This window comes from Jaculus jaculus, chromosome 9 (genome assembly GCF_020740685.1).
Source record: "Jaculus jaculus isolate mJacJac1 chromosome 9, mJacJac1.mat.Y.cur, whole genome shotgun sequence".
Taxonomy (NCBI): domain Eukaryota; kingdom Metazoa; phylum Chordata; class Mammalia; order Rodentia; family Dipodidae; genus Jaculus; species Jaculus jaculus.
In genome coordinates, this window is record NC_059110.1 from 34,054,320 (window position 1) to 34,071,244 (window position 16,925).

At 40.3% G+C, this 16,925-nt stretch overlaps 1 protein-coding gene across 2 annotated transcripts in view; it reads left to right on the forward strand.

Annotated features, from left to right (window-relative positions):
• The first annotated feature begins 242 nt into the window (after nucleotides 1–242).
• The window catches only part of Med23 (mediator complex subunit 23), a 61,650-nt gene continuing 44,967 nt past the window's right edge, over nucleotides 243–16,925 (forward strand). For both annotated transcript variants that reach the window (XM_004651203.2, XM_004651204.3), the window contains exons 1-9: nucleotides 243–394; nucleotides 698–729; nucleotides 1,252–1,339; nucleotides 8,404–8,528; nucleotides 9,272–9,383; nucleotides 10,413–10,511; nucleotides 12,909–13,010; nucleotides 14,244–14,313; nucleotides 14,918–15,030. In XM_004651203.2, coding sequence (XP_004651260.1) covers nucleotides 347–394; nucleotides 698–729; nucleotides 1,252–1,339; nucleotides 8,404–8,528; nucleotides 9,272–9,383; nucleotides 10,413–10,511; nucleotides 12,909–13,010; nucleotides 14,244–14,313; nucleotides 14,918–15,030 — 789 coding nt within the window. In that variant the 5' untranslated portion in view covers nucleotides 243–346. The remainder of the gene's footprint in view (nucleotides 395–697; nucleotides 730–1,251; nucleotides 1,340–8,403; nucleotides 8,529–9,271; nucleotides 9,384–10,412; nucleotides 10,512–12,908; nucleotides 13,011–14,243; nucleotides 14,314–14,917; nucleotides 15,031–16,925) is intronic.

Below are 16,925 nucleotides of genomic sequence, written 5' to 3' on the forward strand. Positions count from 1 at the left end.
AGCGCTGACAGACCGACTCCTCTTGGCTGCAACTCCGGCTCCAGCCACGAGGTGGCGGCCTGCTGCGGAAGGTGCCGGCAGGTGACTGCAGGCCGGACCACGGAGACCGCGCGCTCCGCCAACCTTTCAGCACCCGGAACCATCAGACACAGCCACGGGGGAGCTGAGGGGACTGTAAAGAGCGCGCACCTGGCGCTTCCGGCTTCTGCCGGGCACTTCAGCGTAGCGGCGCGGCAGAGCTGCGGCTTCCTCCCGGCGAGCCCGCCTCCGAGCTCCTCTCTTCCGGGCGCTAGGCGCTGACCCGCGCTTGGCCGGGCCCCGGGGACGGGGCGCCGCGGCGGGAACCATGGTGCCCATGGAGACGCAGCTGCAGAGCATTTTTGAGGAGGTTGTGGTGAGTGCAGCTGCCAGGCGGTCAGGGGCCCGGGCCTGGACTGCCTCTTCCGCCCCTCCTTTGTTTTGGCACCGAGTCTGTGCAGGGTGGGGGATTCGTGACTTCCAAACTGCTGTCAAATTCTAGGTATCCTTTGAAACCCCCACGCAGCCGCCGTGTCCCGTCAGGCGGGTGGTGATAGCTTTCCGAGCTGATTAAGATGACTTGCCTTGGGTCGCATTGTAGTACATCTTCAGGGGAGCTCTTTTCCCCAACTCATTCAGATCCTTGATGATATTTTTTATCTTTTTGGTTTGTTCACAGAAAACAGAAGTGATAGAAGAGGCGTTCCCCGGGTGAGTGTGTTCTTGGTCGGATTTTGTGGCTTTAGGCGATCGTATCTGGTGGTTTGAATTAAGTGTTCCCCATAACTTAAGTGTTCTGAATGCTTGATTTCCCCAGCTGATGGCAATTGGGGAATTGGAACCTTGTTGAATTGGAGGTGTATTGTCGGAGGAGCGTTTGTGGGTGTTATAGCCAGGTGCCCTTTGCCAGTGTTTGGCACTCTCTTCTGCCACTGTTGTCCACCTGATGTTTGCCTGGAGGTAGTGTCTAGCTTCTGTTCATGCCATAGCTTCTTTTTCTGCCGTCATGGAGTTTCCCCTTGAGTCTGTAAGCCAAAATAAACCCCTTTCCTCCCCACAAGCTGCTTTAGGTCTGGTGCCTTGCGCCAGTACTGTGAGGGTAACTATAACGGTATCTTTGTAAGATTTTCATTTAAATGGGTTTGGGGGGAGGTTATAAAGTACTCACTCTTCTGTTATCTTTAACTTTTGTTAATTTTTTAATGACAAATAATGAGCTGTTTAATTTTTCAGCATGTTTATGGATACCCCTGAAGATGAAAAAACGAAACTAATTAGCTGTTTGGCAGCCTTCAGACAGTTTTGGAGTGGTCTTTCTCAGGTGAGCCACGCTGCATGTTTCATACATCCAGCCCATGGGTTGTGGCCTCTTCGTTTGTCATTTCCCATTAACATTTATGTTGCTCTTAAGATCTTTCAGGAAATGGAAAAATAAAGTTACTGTCACTTTTTAAAAATTTTAGTTTCCATTTATTTATTTATTTGCAAGCCGAGAGAGAGGGAAAGAGAGAGAATATGGAGGTTCCAGGGCCTCTTGCCATCTGCAGATGAACTCCAGTTGCATGTATCACTTTGTACATCTAGCTTTACATGGGCACTAGGGAATTGAACCCAGGCTGTCAGACTATCAAACAAGCACCTTTAGCCATGGAGCCATCTCCCCAGACCTAGTATTTGTTTTAATATGTATATTTCAGTGAAAACCTTTGTTGAGAATTCAAGGTAATAACAGCACAATGAAAGATGCTTTAAAAAAAATCTCCCCCCCACATCTTTTTCTCAAATAAATAAATTTTTAATTAAAAGGTAGGGGGAGCTAGAGAGATGGCTTAGCAGTTAAGGTGCTTGCTTGCAAAGCCAAAAGATCCAGATTTGATTCCTCAGGACCCACATAAGCCAGATGCATAAGGTGATGCATGCATCTCGAGTTCGTTTGCAGTGGCTAGAGGCCCTGGTCCACCCATATTCTCTTTATTAAATAAATAAATAAATAATCTAAAAGTCTTTCCCATGTCAGGTATGGTGGTACATGCCTTTAATCCTGCAGAGGTAGCAGGATCAGTGAGTTCAGAGACAGCCTGGGGCTACAAAGTGAGTTCCAGGTCAGCTTGTAGAGTGACACCCTACCTTGAAAAAACAAAAAACAGTAAATGAAATCTTGCCTGGTGTGGTGGCACAGGCCTTTAATCTCAACACAGAGGCAGAGGTAGGGGGATCACTATAAGTTCAAGGCCACCCTGAAACTCCGTACTGAATTCCAGGTCAGCCTGGGCTAGAGAAAGACCCTAACTTGCAAAACACACACACAAAATTCTCCAACGTTAAGATGATATAAAGCCATATTCATTCTGTGTTGATTTATCTGGATTCCAAATGGAAACAGCTATGTTGAACTTCTTGTACAAGAAAAATTTTACTACCAGTAAAAAAAAAAAAATAAGCAGGGGTCTGGAGAGATGGCTTAGCAGTTAAGGTGCTTGCTTGTAAAGCCAAAGAACCCAGGTTTGATTTTTTTTTTTTTTTTCCCCCAGAACCCACGTAAAGCCAGCTAAAAGAGAATTTGTTTGTAGTAGCTGGAGGCCCTAGTGTGCCTATTCTGTCTTTCTCCTTCTATATCCCTCAAATAAATAAAATAAAATATTTTTAAAAATCAGTAGGAACTCAATGAACAATTAGGTAAAAGTAGTATTTATGCATGCTAAAAATATTGTACAATGTATATGCAGATACTGTAGTAAAGATGCTATAATAAGGATATACTGTTTGTATAGTGATACAAAGCATTCTAAAAGTGAAAAGAACAGTGAACTTAGTAATAAAGAATAGTCACCAGAAAAAGTTAAATGTATACTCCTTAAAGATCTCCTGTTACAATAAAATAAAATTAAATAAATAAATAAAATTATCTTCTCATGGTACACTAGAGGCCAAGAAATGAGATCTCTTGTTTTGTTTTTTGAGGTACAGTCTCACTTTAGCCCAGGCTGACCTGGAATTCACTATGTAGTCTCAGGTTGGCCTCAAACTCATGGTGATCCTCCTACCTCTGCCTCCTGAGTGCTGGGATTAAAGGTGTGCACCACCATGCCCAGCCTGAGATCTCTTTTTTTTTTTTTAATTTATTCAAATTTCTTTTATTTATTTATTTATTTATTTATTTATTTATTTATTTGAGAGCGATAGACACAGAGAGAAAGACAGATAGAGGGAGAGAGAGAATGGGCGCGCCAGGGCTTCCAGCCTCTGCAAACGAACTCCAGACACGTGCGCCCCCTTGTGCATCTGGCTAACGTGGGACCAGGGGAACCGAGCCTCAAACCGGGGTCCTTAGGCTTCACAGGCAAGCGCTTAACCACTAAGCCATCTCTCCAGCCCAAGATCTCTTTTTTAAAAACCTTTTTATTGACAACCTCCATACATATACACAATGTACCTGATCATAATCCCCTTCCACCACTCTTCTTTGTCCTCCCTCGTGTATGGCCCTCCCACTGAACTTCTTGGGGCAATGAGAAATCTTTGCATGTGAGCCAACAATAAGATGTGCCATTCAGATTTGGATTGTAAGGGCAATATGTTCAGCTTTTAAAGTTTTTAATTACTTCCAAAACAGTAACATGGCTCAAAATACAGAATGTACAAGAATGAGTCCAAGGACTAGTTTCTCTCCCATTACCATTATTTTTTTTTTTTAGCTCATCTCTTCTAGCCTGAGACCAGTATCTCCAGTTTGTATTTACTTTTTGAAGTATTTTAAATATATTTTTTTAATTTATTTGACAGAGAGAATGGGGGGGTGAGAATGAGCATGCCAGGGCCTCCAGCTACTGCAAACAGAATCCAGATACATGCACTACCTTGTGCATCTGGCTTATGTGGGTCCTGGGGAATCAAACCTGGGTCCTTTGGCTTTGCAAGCAGACACCTTAATCACTAAGCCATCCCACCATCCCTTGAAGTACTTTATACATACACAACTATTATTTATTGAGACAAAGTTAGACTATGTGCTGTATAGCCCAGGTTGATGTCAGAATTGCCTCCATCTTTGGAATATAAGGTTATAGGCAACCACACCCCTCTCTTTTTCCTCTTTAACCTGTGCTAGGGATCCAACACCTGACTTTACACATGCTAAGCACACACTGCCACTGAAGTACATTTCCAGCCCCAGAATTATTTTTGCAAAATACTCTCATACTATTTGTAGTGTTCATTGATGAATACCTTGCCAATCAGTTCTTAACGTAATTTCATATAAGTCCATTGAAAGTTATTTTTCCGTTCCTATTCTTAGCAATATATTAGTATATGGCTATATCATCCTTTACTTAACTAATTGCATACTGAATTTTAGACGTTTTTTGTTTTTGATATTTGCGACAGGGTCTTAATAGGTAGCCCACGCTGGCCTTGAACTTGTAGCCTCTTGCTTCTGCTTCCTGGGATTATAGATACGTACTACTAGGCCTAAATAGATTTTTTATTAAGAATAATTTCTTTTTTATTAAATAAATGTTTTTATTTATTTACAAGGAGAGAGACAGATTGAGAAGGGGAACACCAGGGCCTCCTGCTGCTGGAAATGAACTCCAGATGCATGTGCTCCTCTGCATCTAGCCTGAACAGATTTTTGTTGTTGTTGTTTATTTGTTTTGGGGGGTAGGGTCTCATTCTAGTCCAGACTGACTTGGAATTCACTATGTAGTCTCAGGGTGGCCTCGAACTCACAGTGATCCACCTACCTCTGCCTCACAAGTGCTGGGATGAAAGGCATGCACCACCACGCCCGGCTGTCTGAATAGGTTTTTTTTTTTTTTAATATGTTTTCATTAGTGAGAAAGAGAGGAGAGCCCTCCTGCCAGGGAATACAGAAGTCAGACACACAAGATGCTTTGTGTATCTTGCTTTACATGGGCACTGGAGAATCAAACCCAGGCCATCAGACTTTGCAACGCTAAGCCATCTCTCCAGCCACGAGATTTCCTTTTTTAACTTTTCTACTCTTATTTTTTCTTTTTAAACTTTTATTGACAACTTCCATGTATATAGACAATATACCATGATCATAATCCCATTTTTTTCCAGCTAGTCTCTCTTCTGTTTTTATGTCATCATTTTTTCCCCTCTATTATGCAGGTCTTGTTATAGGTAGTGTCAGCCACTGTGAGGTCATGTATACCACAGCCACTCTGTGTCTGGAAGACAGTATTGCAAAACACTCCTTCCCTTCTTTTGACTCTTACATCTTTCTGCCATCTCATCCACAATGCTCCTTGAATTTTGAAGGGTAAGGTAGAAATGTTTCATTTGGTGCTGAACACTGTCTCTTCTTCTTAGCACTTTGGTGAGTTTTGAGTCTCCCCAGTAATCAGAAAAGAAAAGCTTCTCTAACCACAAGTGAGAGTGACATTAATATATAGACCTAAACATAAGTATTTAGACTGTAGTCGGGAAGGCATAATATATCTATTTACCCAAACCACTGTAGTAGCTTCTCCCTAGGGCTTAATACTTCCCAATTATAGGCTTCTAGCTAGGTTTTAAGTACCAGGCAGGAATTTCTTCCTGTGGAGCAGGCCCCAAGTCCAATCAGAGACCAGATGGTTTTTGTTGTTGTTTTTGCAAAATAAAAAGTTACTTTGTTTATCTTTTAAAAGTACATAGTTGAGCCAGGCATGGTGGCACACGCCTTTAATCCCATCACTAGGGAGGCAGAGGTAGGAGGATTGCCGTGAGTTCGAGGCCACCCTGAGACTCCATAGGGAATTCCAGGTCAGCCTGGGCTAGAGTGAAACCCTTCCTCGGGAAAAAAAAAAAGTACATAGTTGAGGGCTGGAGAATATGGCTTAGTGGTTAAGGCACTTAACAGCAAAGCCAAAGGACCCTGGTTCTATTCCCCAGAACCCACATAAGACAGATGCACAGGGTGGCACATGCATCTGGAGTTTGTTTGCAGTGGCTGGAGTGCACACCCAATCTTTCTCTCTCTCTACCTCTTTCTCTGTATCTCAAATAAATAAAAACTTTTTTTTTTAAGAAAAAGCACATAGTTGAGGGATTTTTAGGCTGACTTTAAAAAAAAGCATTTCCTTTTTTGAGAACTTTATTTGCAAGCAGAAAAAAAGAGAGATGAGAGGCAGAGAGAGAGAGAGAGATTGTGCGAAAATGGGTGCAGTAAGGCCTCCTGCCACTGCAAATGAATTGCAGACATATGCGCCACCTTGTGCACCTGGCTTTACGTGGGTACTAGGGAATCAAATCTAGGTCCTTAGGCTTTGTAGACAACTGCCTTAACTGCTGAGTCATCTCTCCACCCTGAGGCTACCTTTTGTTTTATTTGATGGCCAGTGTTTGTGGTGGATCCCTTCAGTCATGTAGGCCAGCCATGTCATCTCTCTGGTAGAGCGGCTGCATGAGTGAGGCTTGAGTTGCTTCACCTCGTGCTATCTCCTGAGGACCTCCAAATGTTACAGGTTGTCATACTGTCAAGCATGTGTAGCCACTTCTTATCTGATATGTAACTTCTACCACAAGAACCTAATAATTTTGTATAAGAAATAATCCTAATTTATACTTAATGGCAGAACATGAGAATGCAAAATATCTGTTCCTTACAGCATACGGTAGCGTGCTCATAATTTTTTTAAATTTTTATTTATTTATTTGAGAGAGTCAGAGAGAGAGAGGCAGACAGACAGACAGAATGGGTGCACCAGAGCCTCCAGCCACTGCAAAGGAACTCCAGACACATGCGCCACCTTGTGCATCTGGCTTATGTGGGTCCTGGGGAATTGAACTTGGGTCTTTTGGTTTTGCAGGCAAACGCCTTAACTGCTAAGCCATCCCTCAAGCCTGAGTGTTCATAATTTTTTATCTTTGTACATAAAACTCATGCAATTTTGTCTCAATAAAACTTTATTTTGCATTTCTCTTAGATATTTAATGTCTTTCAAGTATTTCAATTTTTTAAATAATCTAATGAACTTTTATGAGCCAAGGTGACCCTTTAAGAGGTTTTGGATTTGTTTGTTTTTATTTTTGGTAAGGGCTCTCTTATAGCCAGGCTGGCCTCATACTCACTGTGTAGCTGAAGTTTTCCTGGAATTCTGATTTGTCTTTTTGTCCATCCTGAGCTTATTATAGATTATAGTCATGCATGATGCCATCTGGCTAAAAGGGTTTTATGCTAATGAGGAAGCTAGAAATAAAATTGGTGTTTCTAAATTGTAGTTACGTGTATAATATCAGCAGAAAAGCAGGGTGTATAGATCTTTTTGGAGGTATCCTAGATGGCAAACTTTGATATGACCATAATTTTTCCATATTTGATTTAAAGTATTATAAGCCTAGAAATTACAGTTGTTGTTAGATTCATAAAGTTCTGATTAGAGCTCATAGGGATTAATTTATACTACCTTTTGGCTTGTTTTTTTGGGGGGGGGTTTCTTTTTTCTGTTGTTTGTGTTTTTCGAGGTAGGGTCTTGCTGTAGCCCAGGATGACCTGGAACTTACTCTGTAGTCCCAGGCTGGCCTCAAACTCACAGTGATCCTTATACTTCTGCCTCCTATGTGCTTGGTAAAGGCATATACCACCACACCTGTCTGTATTATACTACCTTTTTGAGATGCTGAGGTACTTACTCATAATAGACTGTTTTTCCAGTGGCTAGAAGATTTATATTTCATAGGAAGGTCATTGCTTACAGTATCTCAAGTAATCACTGCCAAGAGTTTCCTGTTGACTATAAATGTATACATAAAGTTGTATCGTTTTGGGGGGTCTCATTTGTAAAATGATAGGAATTTATATAATTGTAAGATTTTACAATAACTATAATAGATATTCAGATGCTAAATCTGAATTTGTTTATTTTGAGACAGTCTTGCCTTATAGCCCAGGTTGACCTTGAGCACTACATGTAACCCAGGCTATCCTCAATTACAAAGTCCTCCTGCCTCACCCTGGGGCTGCAGTTAAATAGTTAAGTCTGAGTTTTCTCAATCTTTGTATTATTTTTATTTATTTGACAGAGAAAGAGGGAGAGAGAGGGAGAGAATAGGTGTGCCAGGGCCTCCAGCCAGTGCAAACAAACTCCAGACGTGTGTGCCTCCTTGTGCATCTGGCTAATATGGTTCCTGGGGAATTGAACCTGGGTCCTTTGGCTTTGCAGGCAAACGCCTTAACCGCTAAGCCATCTCTCCAGCCCTTTTGGGTCTTTTTTGAAATCACTTTTGGTCTTTTTTAGAAGTTACTGTCATCTACTGATGCTCATGGTGAAATATTTCACTCATAGCTTTGCTATACTCCCAGGTATAATACTAGCTATTTTTAAGAAGAACATGTAACTTTTGCCCTAAAACAAAATTGTTTTCTGATTCTAGGAGTCCCACGAGCAGTGCATCCAGTGGATTGTTAAGTTCATTCATGGCCAGCATAGTCCTAAACGAATCTCTTTCCTCTATGACTGCTTGGCGATGGCAGTTGAGACTGGTCTCCTTCCCCCCAGGTATGTTTTCCTTGAATGTCCCGGAGAATTGTCTGTACACAGTTGTAGAACTAAGCTGAGGTGGTTTTGTACAGATAAGGGACAAAAAAAGGTCAAGATGCTGATTGAGTCACTCAACTCAAGAGGCAGCTTTTTAAAAAATTCATAACATCTCATAATTACAGGCCAGTGTGGCAAGGACTGAAGTGATAGTCTTCTACATTCGTACATACAGTGACTGGTTCTGGGTTCTCCACTTGGCCTGTCAGAGAAAGTCTACTCTCACCTTGTGGTCTGGGGTTTCTCATAGCATAGTTCAAGAGAAGTTTGCAGAAGAGGCATAGACTGGGAGCCATCTTGCATCCTTTTTGCTATAGTCTTGAGCCTTCCCAGATCCAAAAGATGAGAATCAGTGACACATTTCAGAAAAAATGTAGAATTAAAGATTATTTAAATTCTCTTGGCAGAATACAGTTTGCCACCAGCTGGTGTATGGTAAACATTTAACCAAACCTTTTGATAGGTCTCTCTCTAGTGAAGACAAAACATAATGGTTATGTTTAGCTCTACTTGATGTTTGAGCTTTCAGAAAAATGGAAAATGTTTTATATATATGTATACATACATACATACATGTCTTAATGTGCTGTAGCAACAATGCACCTTTCTGAAATTTGATTTTTATGAAAAATGTACCCAAAGTACTTGAAGAATTCTCTCTTGTAACTAGAATGGATACTCCTTTTTTTCTTTTTTTTTCCTAGGATGGTTTGTGAATCATTGATAAACTCTGACACCTTGGAATGGGAAAGAACACAGCTTTGGGCCTTAACATTTAAGCTAATACGGAAAATAATCGGGGGAGTGGATTACAAGGTAATTTTTTTTGTCCCGAGGTAGGATTTCACTCTGGTCTACACTGACCTAGAATTCACTATGTAGTCTCAAAATGGCCTCAAACTCATGATGTTCCTGCTACCTCTGCCTCCCAAGTGCTTGGATTAAAGGCATCTGCCACCACACCCAGCTCCAGCAAGGTATTATTTTCTAATCACAAAAAGTGCAGATCATTTTTCTTAGCAAAAATCTAGGAATAGCCTCATTTTGACTCAGCATATCATTTGATATTTCTGAATTAGAATGTTCCTCCTTTGTTTAATGAAGACTAAAACAATTACTCTCAGACTGGGGCTAGAGAGGTGAAATGACTCAGTGGTTTAGGTGCTTGCTTACAAAGCCTAATGGCTCAAGTTTGATTCCCCAGAATCTATGTGAAGCAAGGCACAGAATTATGCATGCATCTGGAGTTTGTTTGCACCCACAGTGGGCCCTGGTGCCCCAACCCTCCTTGCAAGTAAATAAAAATATTTCTTGGGCTGGAGAGAAGACTTAGCAGTTAAGGCATTTGCCTGCAAAGTCAAAGGATCCAGGGTTAATTCCCCAGTTCCTATGTAAGCCAGATGCACAAGGTGGTACATGCGTCTGGAGTTTGTAGTGACTAGAGGCCCTGGAGCATCCATCCTCCCCCCCCTTCTCTCTGCCTCTTTCTCTCTCTTTGAAATAAATAAATATTTAAATCCCCACAATGGCATATTCTCCTAGGCTAGTGTTAGGAACTTAAATGGTAATGTGACCTTGAAAGGAGTATATAATGCTGAAAAACTAACATAGCGGACAGCAGTACTTAGTGTTAACCTATCTTTCCTGTCTTTTTTTTTTTTTTTCTTTTTTTTAAGTAGGGTTTCACTCTAGCCCAGGCTGACCAGAAAGTCCCTATGTAACCTCAGAGTGCCTCGAACCTACAGTGATTCCCCCTACCTCTGCCTCCCACATGCTGGGCTTAAAGGTGTACACACCACACACGGCTAACCTGGTTTTTTTCTTTCTTTCTTTGTCTTCCATCAGGGTGTTCGAGATCTCCTAAAAGTGATTTTGGAGAAAATCTTGACAATTCCAAACACAGTGAGCTCTGCAGTTGTTCAGCAGCTTCTGGCAGCAAGAGAGGTAATTTAGACCAGCCTGAGGTCATTGACCAGGGAAGTGGCTTTGTTAGGTCTGTGCTTTTAAGAATATTCCATTTCCTATACCAAAAAAATTGTCACGTTGTGGTTTGTTTTTTTGTGTGTGTGTTTATTCATATATGTGTGGGCTCACAGGTGTCTGTAGTTGTGTGTACATGAGTATATGCGTGTCAAAGGTCAATATCAAGTATCTCCTCAATCTTTCTCCACTTTATTTACTTACTTATTTAGTATTCAAGGAAGTGTCATAATCTAGCCCAGACTGACCTGGAACTCAGTAGCTCCAGGCACACCTCAAACTCATTACAACCTTCCTCTCAAGTACAGGATTAAAGACTTGTGCCACCACATCTGGTTCCACTTTATATATTTACCACTTATTTATTTGAGAGAGAGAGAGAGAGAGACAAAGAAAGAGTGAGAAAGAGCATAGCGGGGCCTCCAGCCATTACAGACAAAGTCCAGATGTGTGTGCCATTTTGTAAGTCTGGCTTACGTGGGTCCTGGGGAATTGAACCCTGGTTGTCCGGTTGCAAGTAAATGCTTTTAACTACTAAGCCATATCTCCAGCCCTCTATTTTTTATGACAGAGTGTTACCAATTTGACTAGACTAGGTAGCCAATAAGCTTCATGGGTTCTTTTGTTTCTACCTGTCCAGTTCTGAGAACGCCTCCATGCCCAGTTTTTACATGGGTGCTTGGGATCCAAACTCAGGTCCTTGTACTTTTGTGGCAAGCACTTTTATCCACTGAGCCATCTTCTCAACCACATTACTGCTGTTTTTAAAGGTGCTGTTTCAATTTTATTATATTTCAAAAGGAAATTTAAATTTTTTTAATTTCTCGTAGCCAAAGGTGAAAGCAACAATATAATAACAATACAGTGTCTCGAACAATTATCAAACTATGAACCATTTTTATCTTTGTGATTATTATTGCAATAATTATTTTGTTTCTCTCCAGAATCTTGAGTATTTAAGGCATTTAGGTAACTTCGTAACCATCAGCAATCCATTCTGTTATATGTTATCCTTCAGTTCTGTACATTCTTTTAATAATTATTTTTATTTGAGAGAATGAGTATAGATGTGCCAGGACCTCTTGCCACTACAAACTTACTCCAGATGCATACACCCCTTTGTGCATTTGGCTTTATATGAGTACGGGGAAGTTGAACCCAGGCCAGCAGGCTTTGCACACATCTTAGCCATTGAGCCATCTTCCCAACCCATACATTCTTTAATGGAATTCCTTTATGTTAATATTTAAGAACTATTTATTTATTGATTTATTTAATAGAGAGAAGGAGGCAGAAAGAGAGAGAATGGGTGTGTCAGGGCCTCCCACCACTGCAAATGAACTCCAGGTGCCTGTGTCCCCTTATGCTTAAGTGGGCCTGAAGAATTGAACCATGACCCTTTGGCTTTTAGGCAAATGCCTTAACCACTAAGCCATCTCTCCAGCCTCCCTTTATGTTAACATTTAAATCCTATAAATTTATGGCATAATAATGGCTGCTTTTTCATACACAAAATGTGTGTTTATGTCTCAGTATACATTATGTATGTTTTACTTGTTTGTTTTAATTTGGTTTTCAAGATAGGCTCTCACTCAACCCCAGCCTGACCAGGAATTCACTCTCTAGTCCCAGGTTGGCCTAGAACTCACAGTGATCCTCCTACCTTTGCCTCCTGAGTGCTGGGATTAAAAGCATGAGCCAACATACCTGGCAACCTCACTTCCTTTTTTTAGTACTTTATTTTTTTTATTTACTATTTATTTGAGACAGAGAAAGAGAGGCAGATAAGAGAGAAAATGGGCATGCCAGGACCTCCAGCTGATGCAAATGAATTCGAGAGACATGTTTCACCTTGTGCATATGGCTTCCATGGGTACTGGAGAATTGAACCTGGGTCCTTAGGCTTCTCAGACAAAATGCCTTAAACACTAAGCCATCTCCCTGCACACTGCCTTTTTTTTTCTGTTTTTTTGTTTTGTTTTGTTTTGTTTTTTTTGAGGCAGGATCTCATCAAGTCCACACTGGCCTCAAACTCACTAGGTAGCCCAGGATAGCTTCGAATTTTTTATCTTTCTACCACCAATGTGCTGGAATTACGTTCACACTTGACATTGTTTTTCGTAGTGAGAATATTTAAAATTCAGTAGCCGTTTTCAAATATGTAGCATGTTAATAGAGATAGAATATATAATTGACTTCTTTATTCTTCTTCTAATTAATTGAAGCTGTGTACTCTGACCAGTGTCTTTCTACACACATGCTTTGCCCTGTTTAGCATACTTTTTGTTGTTTCCATTGTGTATTTGAAGGTCTTATATATGAGACTTACCAAGAATAATGTTGCCTTTTCATTTGTCTTAGGTTATAGCATATATCTTGGAACGAAATGCCTGTTTATTACCAGCCTATTTTGCAGTCACAGAGATTAGGAAACTATATCCTGAGGGAAAACTTCCACACTGGGTAAATTTTACATTTTCTAAGGTTTTTAATACAAATTTTTAAAAACATTTTTATTTTTATTTATTTGTTTGAGAGAGGGAAGGAGAGAGAGAGAGGGAGGGAGGGAGGGAGGAATGGGCATGCCAGGACTTCCAGCCACTGCAAACGAATTTCAAATGCATGTGCCACCTTGTGCATCTGCCTTACATGGGTCCTAGGGAATCGAACCAAGGTCCTTTGGCTTCATAGGCAAGTACCTTAACCACTAAGCCATCTCTCCAGCCCTTAATAGAAAATTTTTGTTTGTTTGTTTTTGTTTTTCAAGGTAGGGTCTCACTCTGGCTCAGGCCTTAATAGAAAATTTTAATCACACTGTTGTAATTATGTTTTTATGACTTTTTGAAATGTTTTTCATGTTTATATGAATGTTTCACTTCTTTTTTGAGGTAGGGTTTTACTCTAGCCCAGGCTGACCTTGAAATCACTCTGTAGTCCCAGGCTGGCTTTGAACTCACAGTACTCCTTCTACCTCAGCCTCCTCATTGCTGGGATTAAGGACATGTGCCACCATGACCAGCTATATAATTTTTTTTTTTTTCTAGGTAGAGTCTCACCAAGCCCAGGGTGACCTGGAATTCACAATGTAGTCTTAGTCTTGCCTCCAACTCAGGGGGATCCTCTCACCTCTGCCTCCCGAGTGCTAGGATTAAAGGTGTGTACCACCATTCCTGGCTATATGAGTAGTTTTAAATGGTTAATTTTATCTTTAGATAGTATGAATTTTTATCACATTGTATTTTTTTAATGTTTCTGGTAACCCTTTAAGATAGTTGTTATGGCATATGTCTTAATCAAATAGCTCAGGATGCATTAATGTAATTTGGTTTAACAGAGATGGAGGTAGAAGGAAGAAAGGGTGAACTAATCTACCTAATTATTGTGTGCTAGGCTTTGTACTAATTATACACTTAAATCAATTTATATAAATGATCACTCTATTCGGAGGAATGTTATTTTTCTGTGTGTGTGTGTGTGTGTGTGTGTGTGTGTATGTGTGTGTGTGTGTGTGTGTGTGTGTGTGTAAGAATTTCTTGCCATTGCAAATAAATACCTATCCTGCCTTACAGGGGTGGCTAGGGAATTGAAACCTGGCTGGTAGACTTTGCAAGCAAATGCCTTGAACCATTGAGCCATCTCTCCAGCCTCCTTGATCTTACTTTAATATGTACTTGTTTTCTTTTTTTCTTTTTAAAGTTACTTGGAAACCTGGTATCTGACTTTGTGGACACTTTCAGACCCACAGCAAGGATAAACTCCATTTGTGGTAAGAGTATCATTTAAAATTTACTTACTAGTAAATTTAGTAATAACAATAGTGATTTGACTTTTGAGCAAGCTAAAGGTTGGTCTCATGGATCTCACTGGCTTGTCATTTTAGTAAGTGTACAGAAAGTTCATAGTAATTTTTTCCTTTTTTTAAGTCTTTTGTATTGGGAGGCAAAAAAAACAACTACATAATGGGTACAGTTTCTGATAAAACTATTTTAGAAGTTTTATTTCTTGGCAATTAGAAATACTTTTGAATCTAGCCATCTGGAATAGTCAACAGGGGCTGTTCTTTTGAAGGGCCTATGGGAGATCCAAATGACTGTTCATTAAGCAATTTGGTATATAAGCTGATAATTCTATGCTGCATCTAGGTTTCTAGGGATATCATGTGTAAAGTTTATTGTGTTGATCAATCTTTACCTGTACCAGGCCATCTTGTGACCATTTTAAGCTTTGTGGGTTGTACACCCTGTAGTAATGACTTGGCTCTGTCACTGTGAGCAAAGCTGTGTTTTAATAAAACTACAGAAAACAGATGGCTAGTTAGGTTTGGTCCATGGATTTTATTTTGCTTAAAACTGTCTTTGCAATACATATAGGCCGCTGTAGTCTTCTGCCAGTCGTAAATAACTCAGGCGCAATTTGTAACTCATGGAAATTGGATCCTGCCACACTTCGCTTTCCTTTGAAAGGTCTTTTGCCATATGACAAGGTATGTTGTTAAATATAATGGGACTTTTGACCATCCATCAGTCATCATACTAGATTGTAAGGTGTGCAGTGTGCTGTATCTCTCCTAAAAGACTGGAGACTTTTTTTGGAGGTAGGGTTTCACTCTAGTCCAGGTTGGCCTGGAATTCACTATGGAGTCTCAGGGTGGCCTTGAACTCACAGCGATTCTCCTACCTCTGCCTCACAAGTGCTGGGATTAAAGGTGTGCACCATCACACCCAGCTGACTGGAGACTATTTTTAAGGAAGATGGTTTATTATATTTTCTGTGTTTTAGTTTAAGTTAGTTATTTTTTGTTTCTGACTGTAGTTTTGTTTTGTTTTTATAAATGACTGCTATGGCTGGCCTAGAACTAACTCTCTGTAAACTAGGCCATTCTTGAGTTTGCAACAGTTCTCTCTTTGTCCCTAAGTTCTGAGATTATAGATGAGCACCCTCCACCACCTTGCTAAGGTGATATGTGTGTGTGTCTCCCCACTATACAAATACCCCTGCAGTTTCTGTATTTGCTTCAGTGGTTCCTCTCTGGTAAAGGACTTGGAAATAGAAAATTCATTTTTTTTTCTTTTTTTTATGCTAGAGAGAGACAGAGAGAGAGAGAGAATTGGTTTGGTAGGGCCTCCAGCCACTGCAATATGACTCCAGATGCGTGCACCACCTTGGGTACATATGAGAACTTGTGTGCTTGTGTCACTTTGTACCTCTGGATTATGTGGGACCTGGAAAGTTAAACATGAATCATTAGGCTTGGCAGGCTAGCACTTTTACCATTAGCCATCTCTCCAGCTGGGAAACCCAAATTTTAAATGGAGTCCTAGTCTAAGGCCCTCCAAGTAAATATGGAAGAACCATGTTTTAAGCTCAGGACCAGCACTCTTTAATTCTCATCCTGTCAATTAATTATACAAGAATGCTTTGGAAAGTGTCTCCATTTCTTTTTAATTACAAAAGAAAATTCCTTTCATAGTGATATTTGACTAATGTGACTATATATGAAGTCTCATGTTTCTAAGTTTAATTCTAGAGGAAGGAAGGTTTGATTTTTTTTTTTTAACCACTGAAATCTTTCCTTTAAGTAGCACCAGTCTTTCTAAACTGTTGCATTCATGAGCAGTCTTGCTGAGTAGACTTGCTCTTTTTACAACTATATCCTTAGAGCTGGCTGTAGTGAGTGATGTCTCTAATCCCAGCACTTGGAATGCTGAGGTAAAAGGCTTGCGATGAGTTTGAGGCTAGCCTAGGCAAGAGTGAGCCTCTGCCTCACAAAAACAAACGAGGCCAGGCACAGTGATGCATCCCCTTACTCCTAGCACTTGGGAGGCAAAGGTAGGAGGATCATTGTGAGTTTGAGTGCCAGGTCAGCCTGGCCTAAGATGAGACCCTATCTCGAAAAAACCAACCAACCAAGCAAACAAACAACAACAAAAAGCAGTCATGCACATAGTATTTGAAATAAACTTTTCAATGAATATATCAAAACATTGTCTCTAGCAACATAGATGGAAGTGAAGATGAAGGACACTGGAAAACTGGTGACTCAAACACTGCAAGCATGCCCAGAAGAAGTAGAATAAACTAAACAAAATCTTTGTAAATATACCTAATAAATACAAGTTAATATCTTCAAATCAATATATTTTAAGTATAGGTCTGCTATCCCAGTGTATATAAACAAATATAAAACTACTGTATCTCCTTTTCTCAAAGCTTATATGTTCACATGCCAAAATTCTATTTTGTCAGTCTAATTAGAAAAATAGGGGGATGATGAACTTATTGGATAACCTTTCAGGTATTTAGAAAAATAACTAAATTCTGGAAAAGATTTTATTTTTAAGTGCAATTTTTATGGTGGCAGCTATAAACTGGATTTGT